This window comes from Camponotus vicinus, unplaced genomic scaffold, assembly GCF_025532165.1.
Source record: "Camponotus vicinus isolate PSW18456_S1 unplaced genomic scaffold, iyCamVici1.0 SCAF_11, whole genome shotgun sequence".
NCBI classification, from domain to species: Eukaryota; Metazoa; Arthropoda; class Insecta; order Hymenoptera; family Formicidae; genus Camponotus; species Camponotus vicinus.
The window spans coordinates 6,228,416-6,250,688 of record NW_028141947.1 but is presented as its reverse complement, the minus strand read 5'-3'; the positions used below and the strand labels follow the sequence as shown (position 1 = coordinate 6,250,688).

Below are 22,273 nucleotides of genomic sequence, written 5' to 3'. Positions count from 1 at the left end.
GTAGTATACGGCAATATGAGACTGAATCACAAAAAGAAAATCGGTTAAAAAAACTTGCTGATATTCGTCGATCTAAGAAAGAATTAACCAATAATTGCATGAAAACACAATCCCTCTCAATCAAATGTACAAATTTGGAGAATAGCTGCGCTAAACAGCAACATCAATATACAAAGGATGAAACTAAGCAACAAAAAGAAAATCAGTTAAAAAAACTTGCTGATATTAATCAATCTAAGGAAGAAATAACCAATAGTTGCATGAAAATACAATTGCCTTCAATCCAATATACAAATTTAGAAAATAGTAGCGTTAAACAGCAACATCAATATATACAAGATTTAGAAAATAATCGTGCATTAAAGCGGCGTCAAAATCAACAGAATTTAGAAAATAATCACCTTAAGAAACGATGTCGATATCAACAAGATTTAGAAAATAATCGTACTAAACAGCGACAGCGATATCAACAAAATTTAGAAAATAATCGCCTTAAGAAACGATGTCGATATCAACAAAATTTAGAAAATAATCGCCTTAAGAAACGATGTCGATATCAACAAGATTTAGAAAATAATCGCACTAAACAACAACAGCGATATCAACAAGATGTAGAAAATAATCGCCGTAAGAAACGATGTCGATATCAACAGGATTCTGTAAGACAATGTGAACAAAAACGCATACGTTATTCTATAAACTTTCAGCGTGAACAGGACAGACAAAAAGCATTAGATTCTAATCGCAAATGGCTTTATAACAAACGATATTATCAGAAAAATAAAAAATCTGCAATAAAAAATAACGATGTTGGAAAAAAAATTATAAAAAAATATGAAAAGTTTTGGTCGAAAAACACCATAAAACTTCAGCATTCTTTAGAAACATTTACTAAAAATATTGTTGAGAAACTCGGTATTAAAAATCATATCGAAAAACGATTAAAAGCCGAAAAAATCGTACGTTGGTGTATGCATGTTAGAAGAAGTTATCTTCGTAATATTTACAAAATGTTATCTTTGATTAAAAAAAAAACAGAAGTAAGTTTGACTCAAGCCGTAAAATGTTCCACAGTTGAAGAGAAATTAGATGTTTTATGTGGCGAATCGAGCCATACAGCCTCATCTGAAAACTATTTTATTGATTCTACATATCGTCATGTAACTTCAAAGGAAACTTTGGTAATGAATGCAGAAGAGAAAGTAGCAAATCTACCGTTAATAAAAACTGCATTGGAACCTTTGGCAATGAATGCAGAAGGACAAGTAGTAAATATATTACCGTTGATAGAAATAGAAGCGAAAAAATCGTGGTCGTGCAATATTTCATGTAAAACTGACGATCCATTTTTAATTAATCGTTATCAGAAATTTCTTGAAACTATAAATACATGTACTTTAAAGAATGTACCCAAATTGATAGAAAATATTCATAAATGTACTATGAAAATTTCAAATGAAAAATTGGGCCATACGCGTAGCTGCCATATTGATTTAACACTTTGCGAAGGAATGTTTCTTCCAATTCAACTATTATCGCCTCATTTTCCATGAGTAAGATATATTAAACGTTTAATTTATCAGCTTACAGATTTTTATCGAAAGATGGATAATCTGGATGAAGCATTAACTCATGCTGATTTAAACACATTAAATGAAATTGTAACTTCTGCACAAGAAAAAGCAGATATGTACAAACATCAACAGGCAGATACAATTCTGAGCGATGATGATATTATTTTTAAATATCATCAAGCGTTTAAGGCCTTGGTTAAGCGGTCAACAGACACACCACGGCATGCTTGCGTATCATGCGAAAAATTGTGTTATAAGAGAAATGTTTCTGAAGTCAATATTCTTCGAGAACAAATAAATATTCAAAGTTGGAGAGGTTTAATGGCACATATACAACAACAAGAAAATAATGCGCAATATATATGTACTTATTGTGCAGGTAAATTTCGTAAAGGCTTAATGCCTGCGTATTGCATCTTGAATAATCTCCTTACAAATGATGTACCCAAAGTAATATCATCTCTTAATACATTTGAAAAAATGATTATACAGAGAGCTAAAGCGTTTCAAACTGTCGTCAAAATGGGAACTGTTATTAATAAAAAGTTGCCTCAAAGGCAAATGGTACAAAAAGTTAAAGGTAGAACATTTCATTTACCACTTCCGTTACAGGAGACGTTGAATAAATTATGTTTGAATACTGACCCAATAAATATTAATAACGAATTATATATTTTAGTTAGAGGTATTCCGACCAAATCAAAGATTATTTGGGAAGAGATGGTTGATGTTAAAAAAATATTTGACGCTTTAACGTGGTTAAAGCGCAACAATGCTTTATACTCCCAAATTATACTGCCAAATGATCATAATGAATTAAACATTTTAGAACAATTAAAAAGTTCAGAGTTTCAAATGGAAGAGACAGAAGCGACATTAGGTGACGAATCTTACAATGAGTCATTAAATAATCTGGTAGAAGAAACGAAAAATGATGTAGAAGTTACATTAGACGATCAGCAGAAGGCAATGTTAACTCAAGTTACTGATGAAAATGACGGCTATTATGAACAATATACTATTTATCCCTTATATGAAAAGAAAGCAAATAAAACTTCGACAGACTTGTATCAAATGATAAAAATTCAGAATGCGCCTTTGGATAATCGTGAAAAAGATTTAGATTTAATGTGTTTTCCAGATTTATACCCTTTTGGTATTAATGGACAACATGAGATTAGGGAAGTTAAACTTCATGATCATGAATTTATTAAATGTCGTTTGACATCTAAACATCCACAGTACAGATTAAATCAACAATACTTATTTTATTTGTTGAATAATGCGAATATGCGTCAGTTAAGCCGTGGAATTTATCATAAATTGAATGTAACTAATCCTCAAGTTCGTTATACGGCTGCAGAGTATTTAGAAGCAATGTCAAAAGAACAGTTGGAATCTGATCTAACAACAATATTTTCCACACTTCGAAATACGGAACAATATTGGCGTAAACCGAGAAGTAATTTAAGGTGTATGACGCAGCATTACGGACCTGCGACATGGTTTTTAACACTAAGTCCGAGTGAATGGTTATGGGAAGATTTGGGTGAATATATTCGTGAAGTAAATGGATGGCATGATGCTTCCTTATCCGTTAACGTACTTGTTGTTAAAGATTCTGTATCAACGTCCAGGTTTCTCGATAATAAATTTCGGGCAATGCTTGACTTCATTAGCTCCAAAGATCATCCAATTGGAGAAGTAACGCACTATTTTTGGCGACGAGAATACCAAGGTAGAGGTATACAACATTTCCACTTATTAATTTGGATTAAAAATGCACCGATTTTTGGTGAATCTACAATTGAAGAAGTCTCCAAATTTATTTTACAATATATAAGCTGCAAAATGCCAGATGAAAATATTTCACCATTATTGTATAAACGTGTTGATACGCATCAGCGACATAAACATAACGATTATTGTCTTCGCTCTAAAAAAGTAGGACGTAAAGTTATTCGTCGGTGTCGTTTTGGATTTCCTCGTCCCGTTACTGAAACTTTCAATATGAGAGATGTGGCAACTTCGATAGCAGGTAGAAAACAATTGAAACATAAAAGTAGGCTTTATGATCTTCCTCGAATGGATAATGAAGTTAATATTAATGATTATAATCCTGTTCTTCTTACTGCATGGGAAGGTAATATGGATATACAATTTATTGGTGAAAAATCATCGCTTCTTACTTGGTACATTACTAAATATATAAATAAAGCGGGAAAATGTGAGTTGTCTGATTCTGTTCTTAATATTGAAAATAATAAGAACAAATCATTAGCAAGTCGTCTTTGGAATATGGGTTTGCGATTTATGAATAATAGAGAATGTGGAGCTCTAGAAGCTGCTGATACATTGTTAAGTATTCCTTTGTATGGAACTGATCGAAATACAACTATCAAATGGTTAGATGTTAACCAAATACGACGTAAAAGAATAAAAAACTGCAAGGAAATTGAAGCTCTTGATCCTGAATCTATAGATATATTTTATCCATCTTTAGTAGATGATCTTTATCCACATAGACCAAATGAACTAGAAAATATATCTCTTTATGAATTTGCGCAGTGGTATGATATCTCGAAGATCAAACCTAAAAATAAGTATGTTGAGTATTATAAAATAGATAATGGTAAATATCTTAAGCGACGACAGCGTGGATATCTTATTGATCATTATAAAGTTAATGTTAATACACAACCAGAAAATTATTTCTTTTCGTTATTACTTATGTTTAAACCATGGCGAAAATTAGAAGATCTTAGAAACGGAGACGATACTTATGCCGAATCGTTTCACAAAGAAAAACTGCATCTTGTAGAAGCGTTGCGATATCATGAAAAATTAGAAGAATTGCAAAAAGCATTTGAAACCGCAAAACAGTTAGTTCAGCAATGCCTAGACGACGATTTACAAAAACAACAGTCTCAGGATGATCCTGAAAATCCGATAGGTGTTCAAAATATAGAGGCTGGTGAAGCAATGCAAGATTTTAAAGATCTTGGTGATAAAGCAGTTCGCGAAATTGATGTATCTGAAATGATAGCAAAATTAAATGCGGATCAAAAACGTGTATTCGATAAAGTTATCAATACTGTAGAGTCAGATGAATCAGTATTACGATTATATGTTAGCGGAGAAGGTGGTACTGGAAAAAGTTTCTTAATCAAGACTATTAAATGCTGGATAAAACAAAATCTCAACAAAGATACTGCTGTAGCAGCACCTACTGGTATAGCAGCATTTAATATAGACGGTTTGACAGTTCATAGATTGCTTCAATTACCCGTTGAACATGGTCATACTCCTAAATATAAACAACTATCTGATCATGTATTGAAAGTTTTACGAGCAGATCTTAAAGATGTTATTCTTTTTATAATTGATGAAGTGTCAATGATATCTAATTTGACTTTAATGTATATACATCTTCGATTGTCTGAAATATTTGACACTAGTGATTGCGATGATGGTTGGTTTGGTCGAAAGCATATTCTTTTATTTGGAGACTTGCTTCAACTACCTCCTGTACGAGATGATCCTATTTTTAAACATTTATCAAATGAAAAAATTGCTAAATATCTTAGTTCCTTAAATGCGGTTAATTTATGGACTACATTATTTGACTATGATGAATTGACAATTAATATGCGCCAGCAAGGAGATGACTCTTACCGCGAGTTATTGTCGAGAATTCGTATCGGTTTACTAACAAAATCTGATTGTAAGATTCTGGAAAATAAAAAAATTTCTTTTAAAGCTGATTCCTTCGAATCTAGATTAAATGAGTTATGTACTTTCATTAACAATCTGTCATCAGACACCGTTTGTTTACTACCCACTTGTCATATGTGTGATGTTCTCAATGATGCAATGTTAAGCCGCATTGTTTCTAAAGAAATAATATTAATTGCTGAAGACACGATTGACTGTATTTCATATGTAAAAAAGAAAGTATTAAAAGTATTATCAAATAATGATGATGATAATTCTAGAACAGCTGGGCTTTCGAAAAAAATTATAATTAAAATTGGAGCGAAAGTTATGATACGGCGTAATATTGATGCTAGTTTGGGTCTTGTAAACGGTACAATTGCTAAAGTGATTTCAGTTGTACAAGATAATGATTACGTAGAAAAGATCAAACTTCTTTTACCATCAGGTTTAGAATATTTAATTGAAAGAGTAAGTGTTAAATTTGAGGTAGTGGATAGAGCGTACGTTGTCAGAAAACAATTTCCATTATCTTTGAGTTACGGCATCACTATTCATAAAAGCCAAGGATTAAGTTTGCAAAATGCTATTATGGACATTGGTAACTCTGTATTTAATTGTGGCCAAACTTACGTTGCATTATCGCGAGTAACATCTTTAGAAGGATTATATTTAATTAACTTCGATCCTTCATCGGTAATAGCTAGCGAAGACGCAATTATTGAATATAATCGTCTAAAACAGATACACAAACCAAAAGCAGAAATTATTACCATGTCAAAGGAACAGTATTACAAAGTGAAAGATGTTTTATGGGCGTTACCAAAAGTAGTTGCTTCTGTTCAAAAATCAAGTTTAGATCAAAATATTCGACAAAGTACTGCTTGGGTCATGCATGGTTTCCAAAATACAGATAAGGTTTCATGCTATGCAAATGCAGTATTACAGTGTTTATTGAATTTAAATGCCATTAGGCAGCAATTGTCCAATTGTGATAAATCAGATGTTTTACGTGTGTTAATGCATCGATATGAAAATGGAATATGTAATCTAAATACATACGCAATACGACAATGTTTAGGAGAATATTTTTCAAGTCCCGTAAAACGAAATGCATCTGATTTTTTTATGGCTCTTTGCGAAAAATATGATTGTATAAAAAGTTTGGTGAGGCATCAAATAACTTCTATTAGACGGTGTAAAATTTGTGATAATACAAAAACTATTGTTGATAATAATATTATTATTTCTGTTCCTATTAATAACTTGAAAAAGAAAAGTTATAATCTTAATGATTTGTTAAATATTACGTTTTCACATTGGTGTCAGTCGCATAATGAATCGTGTGAATATTGTACTGAAAGTAATATAATATTAAAAAATGAAATAATATTGACAAAAGAGATAGTTGTGATTCGTTTAATATTTTTATCACAGGATAATAAATTAATGAAAGCAACACACAACTTTAATTTGAGTGCTATTCCAACAACTAAAGTATTAATAGATGGACAGTTGTATAAAGTGATGAATGCTATATTTGATCATGGCTCAAGTATCGATGAAGGTTATTATATAAGTATGTGCAGAGAAGGAACATCTAATATTTGGATCGAAGCTAATGATGCTCAAGTTAAAAAAAGACAGTGGCCTAGAGGTGCTAAAAATGTTTACTTACTTTTTTTACAGAAGATGGCTAGTAAATAATATATATCGAAAGTTATAAAATAAAGAAGCAGTTAAAAAATTCTTTATTAAAAATATATTTATGTAATATCTAACTTGTGATTAATATTTAATTATTTAATAATTGTATTTCGATCAGTCCCATATAAAAGAATGTTGTAATGTATCAACAATAATTTCGTGAAGACTGCTTCATATTCTGCATTATTTATGAACTGTGAAAAAATATTTAGGTAAGTTGCCAACACTACCGTGTCTCTTGATAATTTGTCTTTATTTTCCTTACTATTAAAAATAGAATTAAATAACTCACTTTTTCTCCGTTCCATTTATATATTCAATGATAAATTAGATAAGCAAAGCAACGATTATTCATTAATGGATTTATAAGTATTAATTGTGAATAATAAATGTAGATTTCTAATGACATATTGATTTGTAATTATCCGTTATTTTTGCAATAAGAATAGCAAAGAAGTTTGAAGGATCTGAATATCTATATAGTAAGCAAAGAGGACCGTCGAATTTTAATGAAATATGACGGGGGTGGTGGCGGGTTCTTTGCTCATTTATTTAAAGATGTTTAACATATAGTACAAAAAAGAGTGATATCCCTAAAAAAATTACCCTTTTAAAAAAAAGGTAAAAAAAGGTGCTAAGTCCGCGTAAAAAACAGTATATGTATTTGCAAAATAGTGTATTATTAACTGTAAAAAACTATTGTAAAAAACCTGTCTCCAAAATAGTGTTATTTTAAAACTGTAAAAAACTACTGTAAAAAACCTATCTTCAAAATAGGATTATTTTAATCTACAAAATAGTTATTTTAATCTGCACAAAATAGTGTTATTTTAAACCGTAAAAAATTGTTCTACAAATTATTTTAATTTTGTGTAAAATTGTATATCCTACAAAAATAATGATATCAAAAAAATTGCGCTAAGTGAAAATAAAAACTTATAAAAATATTTTAACCAAAAGAAGTTATACAAAATGTTGTTTTAATTTTCTACATTATATCCTAGAAAAATGATGATATCCAAAAATTACGCTAATTGAAAATAAAAACTTAAAATATTTTAACTAAAAAAAATTGTACAAAATAATTGTTTTAATTTCCTACAAATAATATTAAAAAGTTGCGCCAACTGAATAAAAATTTTCACTATAAAATATACATTTCTTTTTTATTTCCAATATTAAAAGAAAAATGATATTAAATGAATTGTAATATATCTATTATAAAAAATCGTTGAAAATATGAACAATCATATACATTGCAATAATCATATGCATATATCCTGAAAAGTTTAATTGAAAAAAAAAAAGGAAATGATAATACAAAATACAAAATTAAAAATTATTAAAAAAATTAGAAATTAGAAATTAATAAAAAAAAATAAAAATTTATATAAAAATTAAAAATTAATACATATAAAAAAATTTTAGTTAAAAAACTTAGCGCTGCTAATTTCATTAGCACATTATTCAACGTAGCAGCGCTAAGTTGTTTAACTAAAATTTTTTTATATGTATTAATTTTTAATTTTTATATAAATTTTTATTTTTTTTTTATTAATTTCTAATTTTTAATTTTTTTAATAATTTTTAATTTTGTATTTTGTATTATCATTTCCTTTTTTTTTTTTTCAATTAAACTTTTCAGGATATATGCATATGATTATTGCAATGTATATGATTGTTCATATTTTCAACGATTTTTTATAATAGATATATTACAATTCATTTAATATCATTTTTCTTTTAATATTGGAAATAAAAAAGAAATGTATATTTTATAGTGAAAATTTTTATTCAGTTGGCGCAACTTTTTAATATTATTTGTAGGAAATTAAAACAATTATTTTGTACAATTTTTTTTAGTTAAAATATTTTAAGTTTTTATTTTCAATTAGCGTAATTTTTGGATATCATCATTTTTCTAGGATATAATGTAGAAAATTAAAACAACATTTTGTATAACTTCTTTTGGTTAAAATATTTTTATAAGTTTTTATTTTCACTTAGCGCAATTTTTTTGATATCATTATTTTTGTAGGATATACAATTTTACACAAAATTAAAATAATTTGTAGAACAATTTTTTACGGTTTAAAATAACACTATTTTGTGCAGATTAAAATAACTATTTTGTAGATTAAAATAATCCTATTTTGAAGATAGGTTTTTTACAGTAGTTTTTTACAGTTTTAAAATAACACTATTTTGGAGACAGGTTTTTTACAATAGTTTTTTACAGTTAATAATACACTATTTTGCAAATACATATACTGTTTTTTACGCGGACTTAGCACCTTTTTTTTACCTTTTTTTTAAAAGGGTAATTTTTTTAGGGATCTGTATTACTGCGTCTCATGTAAGTCACAAGCAGACCATGAACTTTACTATATAAATTACCATAATATATCTGAATCCTTCCCCGACATCACAGTGTCTAAATGTTGCATATGTGCTCGCAATGTGTCTAGTGTAACTCCTATAATAGATTGTAGGAGATGTTTCTTATTCTATTTGGAAGGAGAACGTATGCGAGAATCTCGCAGAACATCTGATTAAATGGATTTCCTGCCAAACGTAATACCTGATGAAGACCTAGACGCGTTGTCCAACTTGTTACATGTCGAATTAGAAGGATATATCTGCTCGCATAATGATCAATATTACTGTCGTTCATGTGAAATGTTCGAAACTAGAGAACTTCAACCCATTATATACCACATTGTTACATATTTTCCTCCAGCTTCTTTGCACGACTTTAGATGTCATATGTGTAATTTATTACTATCTCTCATAACTCCCTTGTCGGACTGCAGGAGATGTTTTTTATATCATTTACAAGGAGAACAAGCTCAAGAATTCCAATTAAACAGAAATTGTTGATTAAACCATAATGAGCAACATAAATGATTTATCTTGCAATCATGACATCCATAACCTGTTACCACACTTCCCAAACATCTGCAAGGCAGAATGTAAAAAAATAATATTCTATAAGAAATATACTAAGAAGAACCGTAACCCGGTTCGTATATGTTGTGCATGTTGCAAAATTCGTCAATTTCGAGTTAAACCTGACCTGATAGTATGCCACTGGGTAACCTCCGGTGAAATAATTTTCTCTAAATGTGAATATTGTCTAGCTCCTCTAGATACCACTCGCTCTATCTTTCAGTGTTCTGAATGCATATTTTCCTACTTTGAAAGGGCAATATACGAAAGGAACCATGGAAGAAACATAAATAATCTAACTGCTTTTGCTTTTTGCAGGACTCACCAACAAGGGGTATACGCTTAAAAATGTGTCCACCCTCAAAACTTAAAACACCCATTCATCCGCTTTTAAAGGACTTATTTTTTAATAGTTTTCGTGTAAACTGCGTCATTATCTTAACTCACGATGTTCTAAGTGACTCAAGCTCTCACCTCATTTGTACAAATTGCTATAACCCCACAATTTATAACAAAGTTCTTACAAGATACTCTCATACATTCCAATATGGCTCAGTGCCCTTACAAAAATGTCATAACTGCGGCCAAAATTGTTACAAAAGCCGACCAATTATCAAATGTATGTAATGCGTTAAAGCCTATTACCTATTTACCTCATTTATAAAGAAAAAGGAAGAAAATACTTACAAACAGTTAGTCGGCCTATCAGTAGACTCTTCCACATTAAAAATAGGATACGGAGTGGCCGAAATAAGGACTGATCCAAACGACCCGGAAGTCTTGGAAGAAATAATTTCTTCTTAAATATCAGTCCTTGTTTTGCTACCTAAAATATATAAAAATTATTATAATATAATCATTATATACGTATTCAAATGCCTCATTTATTGTATCTCTAGTTAACATAGGCATCCACAAATTATAACCATTAATTATAGTTACACACACATATATATACGTGCGTAGTAATAATAACAAATATATATATATATATATATATATAAAAAACACAAAAAAAATAATAAATATATGTACATACAATATAATATAATTACGAACAAAATATATATATATATATATATATTAAACACAATGCTATAAAGATACCTACTATGTATTCAATTCTTAAATATAGAATTTTTTTTTGCATGGAAATATGATAAAAATTACCCTTTTAAAAAAAAGGTAAAAAAAGGTGCTAAGTCCGCGTAAAAAACAGTATATGTATTTGCAAAATAGTGTATTATTAACTGTAAAAAACTATTGTAAAAAACCTGTCTCCAAAATAGTGTTATTTTAAAACTGTAAAAAACCTATCTTCAAAATAGGATTATTTTAATCTACAAAATAGTTATTTTAATCTGCACAAAATAGTGTTATTTTAAACCGTAAAAAATTGTTCTACAAATTATTTTAATTTTGTGTAAAATTGTATATCCTACAAAAATAATGATATCAAAAAAATTGCGCTAAGTGAAAATAAAAACTTATAAAAATATTTTAACCAAAAGAAGTTATACAAAATGTTGTTTTAATTTTCTACATTATATCCTAGAAAAATGATGATATCCAAAAATTACGCTAATTGAAAATAAAAACTTAAAATATTTTAACTAAAAAAAATTGTACAAAATAATTGTTTTAATTTCCTACAAATAATATTAAAAAGTTGCGCCAACTGAATAAAAATTTTCACTATAAAATATACATTTCTTTTTTATTTCCAATATTAAAAGAAAAATGATATTAAATGAATTGTAATATATCTATTATAAAAAATCGTTGAAAATATGAACAATCATATACATTGCAATAATCATATGCATATATCCTGAAAAGTTTAATTGAAAAAAAAAAGGAAATGATAATACAAAATACAAAATTAAAAATTATTAAAAAAATTAAAAATTAGAAATTAATAAAAAAAAAATAAAAATTTATATAAAAATTAAAAATTAATACATATAAAAAAATTTTAGTTAAACAACTTAGCGCTGCTACGTTGAATAATGTGCTAATGAAATTAGCAGCGCTAAGTTTTTTAACTAAAATTTTTTTATATGTATTAATTTTTAATTTTTATATAAATTTTTATTTTTTTTTATTAATTTCTAATTTCTAATTTTTTTAATAATTTTTAATTTTGTATTTTGTATTATCATTTCCTTTTTTTTTTTCAATTAAACTTTTCAGGATATATGCATATGATTATTGCAATGTATATGATTGTTCATATTTTCAACGATTTTTTATAATAGATATATTACAATTCATTTAATATCATTTTTCTTTTAATATTGGAAATAAAAAAGAAATGTATATTTTATAGTGAAAATTTTTATTCAGTTGGCGCAACTTTTTAATATTATTTGTAGGAAATTAAAACAATTATTTTGTACAATTTTTTTTAGTTAAAATATTTTAAGTTTTTATTTTCAATTAGCGTAATTTTTGGATATCATCATTTTTCTAGGATATAATGTAGAAAATTAAAACAACATTTTGTATAACTTCTTTTGGTTAAAATATTTTTATAAGTTTTTATTTTCACTTAGCGCAATTTTTTTGATATCATTATTTTTGTAGGATATACAATTTTACACAAAATTAAAATAATTTGTAGAACAATTTTTTACGGTTTAAAATAACTATTTTGTGCAGATTAAAATAACTATTTTGTAGATTAAAATAATCCTATTTTGAAGATAGGTTTTTTACAGTAGTTTTTTACAGTTTTAAAATAACACTATTTTGGAGACAGGTTTTTTACAATAGTTTTTTACAGTTAATAATACACTATTTTGCAAATACATATACTGTTTTTTACGCGGACTTAGCACCTTTTTTTACCTTTTTTTTAAAAGGGTAATTTTTTTAGGGATATCACTCTTTTTTGTACTATATGTTAAACATCTTTAAATAAATGAGCAAAGAACCCGCCACCACCCCCGTCATATTTCATTAAAATTCGACGGTCCTCTTTGCTTACTATATAGATATTCAGATCCTTCAAACTTCTTTGCTATTCTTATTGCAAAAATAACGGATAATTACAAATCAATATGTCATTAGAAATCTACATTTATTATTCACAATTAATACTTATAAATCCATTAATGAATAATCGTTGCTTTGCTTATCTAATTTATCATTGAATATATAAATGGAACGGAGAAAAAGTGAGTTATTTTCCACTTTTTACAATGGCTAATCGCAAAAGGTAAGCATGAATATAAATACATTATATATATATATATATATATATACAGGGTGACCCATTTTAACTTAGGCAGCCAAATAACTCGAAAAATAAGCAAGATAGAGAAAAATGTTTTAGACAAAAGTTGTATGGTTTCGAGGGGGCCATAAGATGGTATCATTGGTTTGACCTTGAAGAGTCATTTGAAGGTCACGTGAAGGTCACTTCAATTTTTTTAAATGGAATACCCTATATATTTTTGTACATTCTTGTAGCTTATTTCGAGAGCTTTCCAACACACTATAATTAAGTACCTTTCCGTTAAGTACTTTTTGAGTTATGATGCTTGAAATAATTTCTTAATTTTACATAAACCGTAAAATATCTTGTAAAATATTCATTTTTCGATTATCTTACCTTAATACTTTTATGTACAAAATAATGAGAGGAATCAATTGGTGTAAAGAAAACACATAGTTGTTTTTAAGAAAAAATATGGAATTGTTAATTGCAAATTACATATTTTTTCTTCGAAACAACTATGTGTTTTCTTTACACCAATTGATTCCTCTCATTATTTTGTACATAAAACTATTAAGGTAAGGTAATCGAAAAATGAATATTTTACAAGATATTTTACGGTTTATGTAAAATTAAGAAATTATTTCAAGCCTCATAACTCAAAAAGTACTTAACGAAAATGTACTTAATTATAGTGTTTTGGAAAGCTCTCGAGATGAGCTACAAGAATGTACAAAAATATATAGGATGTTCCATTTAAAAAAATTGAAGTGACCTTCACGTGACCTTCAAATGACTCTTCAAGGTCAAACCAATGATACCATCTTATGGCTCCCTCGAAACCATACAACTTTTGTCTAAAACATTTTTCTCTATCTTGCTTATTTTTCGAGTTATTTGGCTGCCTAAGTTAAAATGGGTCACCCTGTATATATATATATATATATATATAAATTTTATTAATATACAAATAATAGATAATATTGGTTAACCTTTATTTTAATCTTTTATCGTAATACACACATTATATGTTGCACGCGTGATACATATTATAAGAAAATATTAAAATAAAGATAAACCAAAACGTTATCTATCATTTTTATAAAAATATTTTATAATTTATATTATATATTTTCACTTCCAATAAAAGATAAAAACAAAAATTAATCACTTATCTATCATTTCTATAAAGATATTTTATAATTTATTATTTTATTATTCTATTATCTTAATCTTTTATTATAATGCATATGTATTGCATGCACAATACTTGGCTAATCTTTATTTTAACCCTTTATTATAATACATAAAATATATGTTATACGCAGAAATACATATAGTTATTCATCGCAATAATTAATGATTATTTTAATCCTTTATTATAATACATTTGTATTGTGCACGCAACATATAGCAATATAAATGCATTACAATAAAAGTTAACTAAATATTGTGCACGCAACAAATATGCACAATAAAAGATTAAAAATATATAAAATAATAAAATATTATAAAAGATCTTTATAGAAATGAAATAGTTTATCTTTATTTTAATTCGTTATTGTAATATGTATATGTTGTGCATGCAATACATATGTATTACAATAAAAGAATAAAATAAAGATAAACCAATACGTTTTCTATCATTTTTATACAAATATTTTATAACTTATATTATACATTTACAGTTCCAGAAACGAAAAAGAACCAGCAATTAATGATAATGAAACTCACAAAAGGTAAGCAATGATTATTAATAATATCTATAAAGATATTTTATAATATAATTTATTATTTTATATATTTTATTTCAATCTTTTATTATAATCTTCTATTATATATGTTTCACGCATGATACTGTTTAACTTTTATTTAAATGTCTTATAATTCATATATGTATTATACATACAAATACATATAATTACTCATCGCAATAACTAATGATTGTTATAATACATATATATTACTATATGTTGCATGCGCAATACAAATACATTATAATAAAAGATTAAAATAGACCATTAAAATTAAAACTAACCATTAGTTGTTGCGATACGTAACTATATGTACTTCTGCGTATAACACATATATATGTATTACAATAAAAGATTAAAATAAAGGTTAACCAAGTATTGTGTGTGCAACTCATATGCATTACAATAAAGATTAAAATAATAAAATATATAAAATAATAAAATATTATAAAATTTTTTATAGAAATGATAGATAACAATCTATTATTTCATTATAAAAATGTTTTATAATCTATTTTAATATTTTATTATCTTAATCTTTTATTATAATGCATATGTATTGCACACACAATACTTGGTTAACTTTTATTTTAACACTTTATTGTAATACATATATATAATAAAAATATAGAAATATATAATAAAAATAGATGACAAAGAATTAATTTTTATTTTAATCTTTTATTGTAATACAAAAATATTTTATATTGTACAATATATTTTATACATTTCTATTTTCAGATCTAACGAAAAGGAAAATGAAGAAAATCCTAAAAAGTAAGTGTAACACATTATATTATTAATACATATGCGTAAGAAATGATAGATAACAAGGGAATAAAAATTTATTTTACTATTTTTATTGTAATTCACTTATTGTAATTACTTATTTTTTATTGTAATTCATATTTGTGTTGCACACACAATACATATATGCATTACAATAAAAGATTAAAATGAAGATTAATCATTTATTATCTATCATTTCTACTATCATTTCTAAACATATTTTATAATATATATTTTATATGTTTCCATTCTTTCAGAACCTACAATATGGAAGAAATGGAGCCAGAAATTGAATTGTCGTCCTTTTTACGTGTTGAGGCTGAAGCGGCTTTAAAAGAAAATATAATACTTAAAAAAAAAATACAAAAATTAATGGAAACACAAAAATTAATGGAAACACAAAAAGAATCGCCGCCACCAACGATGGCATCACTACCACCGCCACTGCCGCGGTCAACGTCGTCACCGCTGCCATCGCCGTCAGCGTCGTCACCGCTGCCACCGCCGCCGTCGTCACCGATAACGACAGCGGGGCAAGTAAGAGGTAAATAATTTTGAATTATATAATTGGCACGTTAATTATAAAGGAATCAGCTAAATGAATCAGCTATGTTAAAAGTTAATAAATCTATTACATTTTCAGATTTATGAATTTAACATTGCCCAAAGTATTTTTAGCCTTCTATAGAATTAAAATTTGTATTTTCATGAATTTTTGTGTCGTATAAATTATATTTTACAAAAAAAATTTTTAATTCACAAATAATTATTTTTATATTTTAAAAGGCTAAAAGTATTTTGCGTAATGTTAAATTCATGAATCTGAATGTACATATATTAAAATTAGATTTATTAACTTTCAATATAGTTAATCCGTGCAGTTCTTCTTTAAATATTATATTCAAATAAAATAACATTAAAATATTTCTTTTATTGTAGAACAACCGCGTGCACGATGGGCTAGAGCGGGACGGTCGAGAGGACGAGCCCGAGGCCGAAGTTCCAATCCAAGAACCTCAGCCCGTTATAGAAATAATATTTTTAATTTTTATTAATATTTAAATGTGTATGCGTGTGCGTGTGTGTGTGTGTGTGTATCATCATAACATAGAATATTTTTTATAAATGTGTCTTTTTGTTTTTTCTTTCTATGCTTTGCACAAACTACTTTTTATTTTTCATTTCCTTTTGCAAAGCATAAGCTATTTTTAATTTTAAAAATTTAAATATTCTACGTTATGATGATATAAAAATATGTTTGTATATGTGTACATGCGTGTGCGTGTGTGTATGTAATATCATCATAGCATAGAGTATTTATTTTTTCTTTCTATGCTTTTGCATAAACTACTTTTCATTTTTAATTTTCTTTCGCAAAGCATAAGTTATTTTTAATTTTGAAATTTTGAATTTCAATACTCTATGTTATGATGATATAAAAATATGTTTGTGTGTGTGTGTGCGTGTGTATATGTGTGTGTGTGTGTGTACATCATCATACATAGAATATTTTTTTTTATAAATGTGTTTTTTCGTTTTTTCTTTCTATGCTTTGCATAAACTACTTTTTATTTTTAATTTTCTTTTGCAAAGCATAAGCTACTTTTAATTTTGAAATTTAAAAATTCTATGTTATGATGATTTCTTTTAAAATCGCTTCAGCCTCAACATGTAACGATGACGATAATTCAATTACTGACTCCATTACTTCTTCCATGATTAGTTTGTGCGTGTGCGTTTGTGCGTGTGTGTGTGTGTATCATCATAACATAGAATATTTTTTATAAATGTGTCTTTGTTTCTTCTTTCTATGCTTTGCATAAACTACTTTTTATTTTTCATTTCCTTTTGCAAAGCATAAGCTATTTTTAATTTTGAAAATTTAAATATTCTACGTTATGATGATATAAAAATATGTTTGTATATGTGTACATGCGTGTGCGTGTGTGTATGTAATATCATCATAGCATAGAGTATTTATTTTTTCTTTCTATGCTTTTGCATAAACTACTTTTCATTTTTAATTTTCTTTCGCAAAGCATAAATTATTTTTAATTTTGAAATTTTGAATTTCAATATTCTATGTTATGATGATTTTTTCTTTCTATGCTTTTGCATAAACTACTTTTCATTTTTAATTTTCTTTCGCAAAGCATAAATTATTTTTAATTTTGAAATTTTGAATTTCAATATTCTATGTTATAATGATTTTTTCTTTCTATGCTTTTGCATAAACTATTTTTCATTTTTAATTTTCTTTCGCAAAGCATAAATTATTTTTAATTTTGAAATTTTGAATTTCAATATTCTATGTTATAATGATTATATCAATTGCAATAAAATGAGCATTATATTTTTTCAATGCCATTGCTAGAGCTGTGATGACTATACCAGAACCACTACCTATTTCTAAACAAATCACAGGTTTCATCGCATGCAGAATGTCTAAATCTTCTTCCAAATCATCTATTAAAAGATACGAATCCTCAGAAGGATCATAAACTGTCTTAAGTTCTTCATCTGATAAATTAACTACTGGAGTTTCCATAAAATTTACGGTGAAAATTGTAAGAAATTTCTTTTATAAAACTTGCAAAGTAATCAATGTTAAGTAATAACAATCCGCTGCTTCAGCTCTATTTGACATATCCTATAACAAAGAGAATAGTTATGCATAAAAAATAATACTCTTCGCAACTTTTGTACGCAACTTGTAGTACATGATAAAAGCACAATTTTTTATAACATTCCAATAATTATATATGAAAATTGAAAATGATTTTCAAAATGCTCAAGAATTCTTGTAAAATAGGTAACAATAAGATATATATGTCGCTTGTGTAAGTAAATCGCAATTTTTTATCGTTACAATTCGATGAATAAACATATATTTTGCAATAAATAGTACATACTGTGAAAGAAATATAAGAATAATAAATATACGTAAATTTGCAAGAAGAAACGCGAAAAATAAATGTTACTATTATTGCATGCGCGCTGAAAACAGAAAACTTGACGTCACCTTGTGGCGCGAATTCTCTCGTCCAGTTGATCCACCGTAAGTTTCAAGAGACTCATAAGACCTTCCGTTAATGCATCCCGCGTCGGATTTTCGCAAAAGTCATCTATCTTGTCGTCGATAGATGTATTGTCACTCGCTGTGTCCACGTCCATGTTATAGCTGTAGTGAAGTAGACACTACCGTGTCTCTTGATATATATATATATATATATATATATATATATATATATATATATAATCTGAAATAATAATATAGATACAATCTAATCTAAATATATAAATGTTATATGTATATTATTAATTATTTTATATAATTACCTGAAGTGACACACTTAACCTTTTACAACATATTTATAAGCACCGTTAACGCCACAGAGCGCTACTAATGCTGCGTCGCGTGAATCACTGCTAGCGCATTCTTGTGGCAGACGTTGGAAACGTATTTCTGTATTTTCTTTGTTACGTTAAGAGGAGTTGATGACGACCATGACGACGTTTCTTAATCGAAATTTTCACATTTCAGACTTTGCATCATGATATCTCCGTTTACAGAGCACGTAGCGCAAAAATAAAAACACTTTTATTATTTAATTTAAACCCAAGCTATCGATTAATTCTACTAAGAACTCGATCCGTTGAGCGGTTATATGAGAAATAAAAATATCGAGTTATACTCTCAATCCGACTCGCGTAATAATACACGGAGTGCATTTTTTGCTTACGCTGGGACTTAGCAAAGACACTACCGTGTCTCTTGATACACTTATATATATATATATATATATATATATGTATATCCATTTATACTATAATCATAATTACGCTAAACGACAATTATTCACAATTAAATATCCATAAAATTGTATCGATCATTCATCAAGTAATCATATAACGTAATATATATATATACATCCACATATCATATACTGAAATCGTCATTATTTCAGACCACCATGACACCTTTAGTTCTAATAATCTTCTTATGTGAAACCACTGCTCTTATTGGATTCGATTGCGGAGGACAACACCTCAATATCACCGCTGTCTCTTTACTTGATGTTGGCGAATGTGACTTGAACATACGAAAACCCAATACCACCGATGTTCATATTCAACTATTACAATTGTCCGACTACAGCTGTACGGAAGTCATACAATGTAAAGTGGAAATATCCAGGAATATATACCATTGCGGCATGCATTCACATATCTCTGCTGTTCACAATGGAAGAGCCGATTATGTACACGAGACTGGATACACCCAATGTTTGAGAATGTTTCAAGACGGAACCATCAAACTCGGAGACAACAATCTTGTCGCCGGCATAAAAGCAAATCAGACGACCTATCGAAGTATCACTCTTGTAGGTCGTATACAAGTCGATGGATACTGCAAAGGAGCACAATACAATGATCCATACGGAACCTGGGACGACGTAGTCGTCCAAGCAGCTGTAAAAATATCATTAAGATCTTCTTATGTTCCCATACAGTTAAACACCGGGAAGATCAAATTAAAATCTGGAACGGTATGTGATCTCACTTGACAGCTTTTGTCTAGACGCTGACGATGGACATACTTATTGGAAACCAATACCCACTACTACTTGCAACTTCCAACAATACGATGTTCTTTACGAAGGACCTGCAAATAAAATTTCCGAAGACCACTCTGATGCCAACGCCCCAGTCATCTACAGCCTGGTAACTCAAGAAATCACCTTCGCTCTGATGAAAACTACAGAATTGCCTCTATGCGGATATACTCTCTTACGCACTGAGCATCCGAAATTATTTATCCTGGAAGCAAAACCAGGAAATACCTTCGCTAATCGAGGAATCATCCCAGTCAACAATCTTGACATCTTTACATACATGAACTCCAAGTTCGTGTATATAGAAAAACATGTCAAACAACAGATGACTTCTGTTTACAATAACGTCATCTTACAAAAATGCGAATTGGAAAGACAAGTGATTACCAATGCTTTGTATTTCGCTACACTCCAACCAGATGAATTTGCCTATCGACTAATGAAAGGACCAGGATATATGGCTGTTACCACAGGAGAAGCTGTGCAAATAGTCAAATGTATCCCTGTTGAAGTAATGGTAAGAAAAACGGAAGAATGTTATGCTGAACTTCCTGTCACGGTGCGCAATCATTCTCTCTTTCTTACACCCAAGTCAAGAATCATCACCAAAATTGGTAATGAAAGAGATGCAGTATAGAACTTCCTACCCTGTACAGAATTGAAGATACATGGGTTCAACTCACTCCTAGTATTCAAGTTAGACAACTACCGCCTCAACAGCTAAAACCTATGTCTGCTCTAACCTGGAGATATCTCACACCAGGATCCTTAGCTATCAGCGGAATTTACTCCGAAACGGACATAGAAAAGCTAAGAAATCATATTATGTTCCCAGCCGAAAAGCCAGCTTTACTCAATGCCGTTGCTAGAGGACTAACTGGCCATTCCATGAACACTGAAGGAATCTCAGTATATAACTTGCTGGATGAAAATTCTCTAAATAAAATTGTCGAGAGCACAGCCTCACGAATCTGGAAAGGATTCATAAACTTTGGATCAGCCACAGCAGGACTCGTCGGAATCTTCATGATCATTCGCTTAGTCAAGCTGGTTATCGACAGAGTCATCCATGGATACGCTCTCCATACTGTATATGCAGCCTGCATTTAATCGAAGCCCTGTGGAGCTCCCTCGCAAACCTGCTACTTCATCTGGCACGAGAATCTTCTAAGAAATCTGGAGACGATAACCGAGACGATCAATCACCTGGCAGGGGAACGAATCTTCAAACCTCCAACATCGATCCCACTGCGCCTCCGGAAGTAGTCGTTCAACAACTTCCTCCAGTCAAACCTCCAAGGACGATGAGACCTTGCCATGAGGAAACCGCCAAAAACGTAAATATGCCTACATATCCGTACATATGCCATCATATACAAATTTAAGAGACCGCTTAAACACTCTAAACGAAGATATATAATCTCCCTAGACTAAAATCCTCCGAAAACAATCGGATTTTGTTCTTATTAGGGGGGAGGTGTTACGTCCCGCAACAAAAATTTTAAATATTGCTTTGTAGAATAGTATAAAGAATTTTTCATCTTATGTAATTTTATGTAATTATATATATTCACTATACTGTAAATTCATATCGCTATACATATTATTTAGTTATCCTATGTAACTAATTTACTAGCAAACCACCAGTGCTAACTAAATAGCTGGTTTTATATACATATATTAATCAAACAGAATTAATATATTTCTCAATTTAGTTGTTATAACTAATTGTAAAAAGGATTTCATTATATGGAAGTTTAACAAGAAGCCATAAAAATTCCTACAAGACTACTTTAAAAATCACTCATAAAACTTTATAAATCAATAAATCAAAAATACCGAATTGTTACACACACATATATATATATATATATATATATATATATATATATACACGTCACGAATTTCAATCATCAATGATAAATTGATTAATATAGTATATAGCCAGAA

The 22,273-nt window shown here is 28.5% G+C and overlaps 3 protein-coding genes and 1 pseudogene across 3 annotated transcripts; 3 read left to right on the top strand and 1 right to left on the bottom strand.

Moving 5' to 3' along the window:
* Window positions 1-1,616: 1,616 nt before the first annotated feature.
* Window positions 1,617-7,049, top strand: LOC145961336 (uncharacterized). Its single transcript, XM_083081423.1, has one exon. It carries the CDS (start codon window positions 1,689-1,691, stop codon window positions 6,993-6,995), a length of 5,307 nt encoding a protein of 1,768 aa, XP_082937549.1. The 5' UTR covers window positions 1,617-1,688; the 3' UTR covers window positions 6,996-7,049.
* Window positions 7,050-12,696: 5,647 nt separating this feature from the next.
* LOC145961581 (uncharacterized) lies at window positions 12,697-17,046 on the top strand. Its single transcript, XM_083081919.1, has 5 exons — window positions 12,697-13,164; window positions 14,853-14,903; window positions 15,660-15,695; window positions 15,965-16,251; window positions 16,647-17,046. The coding sequence occupies exons 1-5, from the start codon at window positions 13,148-13,150 to the stop codon at window positions 16,760-16,762; spliced, it is 507 nt and encodes a 168-aa protein (XP_082938045.1). The 5' UTR covers window positions 12,697-13,147; the 3' UTR covers window positions 16,763-17,046.
* On the bottom strand, window positions 15,580-19,424 carry LOC145961582 (SNAPIN protein homolog). The gene is made up of 3 exons (XM_083081920.1): window positions 19,047-19,424; window positions 18,730-18,967; window positions 15,580-18,357 (listed from the first exon to the last, which is right to left on the bottom strand). Exons 2-3 carry the CDS (start codon window positions 18,879-18,881, stop codon window positions 18,315-18,317), a joined length of 195 nt encoding a protein of 64 aa, XP_082938046.1. The 5' UTR covers window positions 18,882-18,967; window positions 19,047-19,424; the 3' UTR covers window positions 15,580-18,314.
* A 257-nt stretch (window positions 19,425-19,681) lies between these two features.
* Window positions 19,682-22,273, top strand: part of LOC145962242 (uncharacterized) — a 33,982-nt pseudogene continuing 31,390 nt past the window's right edge.

Coding starts and splice junctions, on each gene's coding strand:
- LOC145961336 (XM_083081423.1), top strand. CDS start 1,689: ATGTACAAACATCAACAGGCAGATACAATTCTGAGCGATGATGATATT.
- LOC145961581 (XM_083081919.1), top strand. Junction 15,696..15,964: donor AATGAAGAAAATCCTAAAAA/GTAAGTGTAACA, acceptor CCATTCTTTCAG/AACCTACAATATGGAAGAAA. Junction 16,252..16,646: donor GACAGCGGGGCAAGTAAGAG/GTAAATAATTTT, acceptor CTTTTATTGTAG/AACAACCGCGTGCACGATGG.
- LOC145961582 (XM_083081920.1), bottom strand. CDS start 18,881: ATGGACGTGGACACAGCGAGTGACAATACATCTATCGACGACAAGATA. Junction 18,358..18,729: donor GAGAGAATTCGCGCCACAAG/GTGACGTCAAGT, acceptor TCTTTGTTATAG/GATATGTCAAATAGAGCTGA.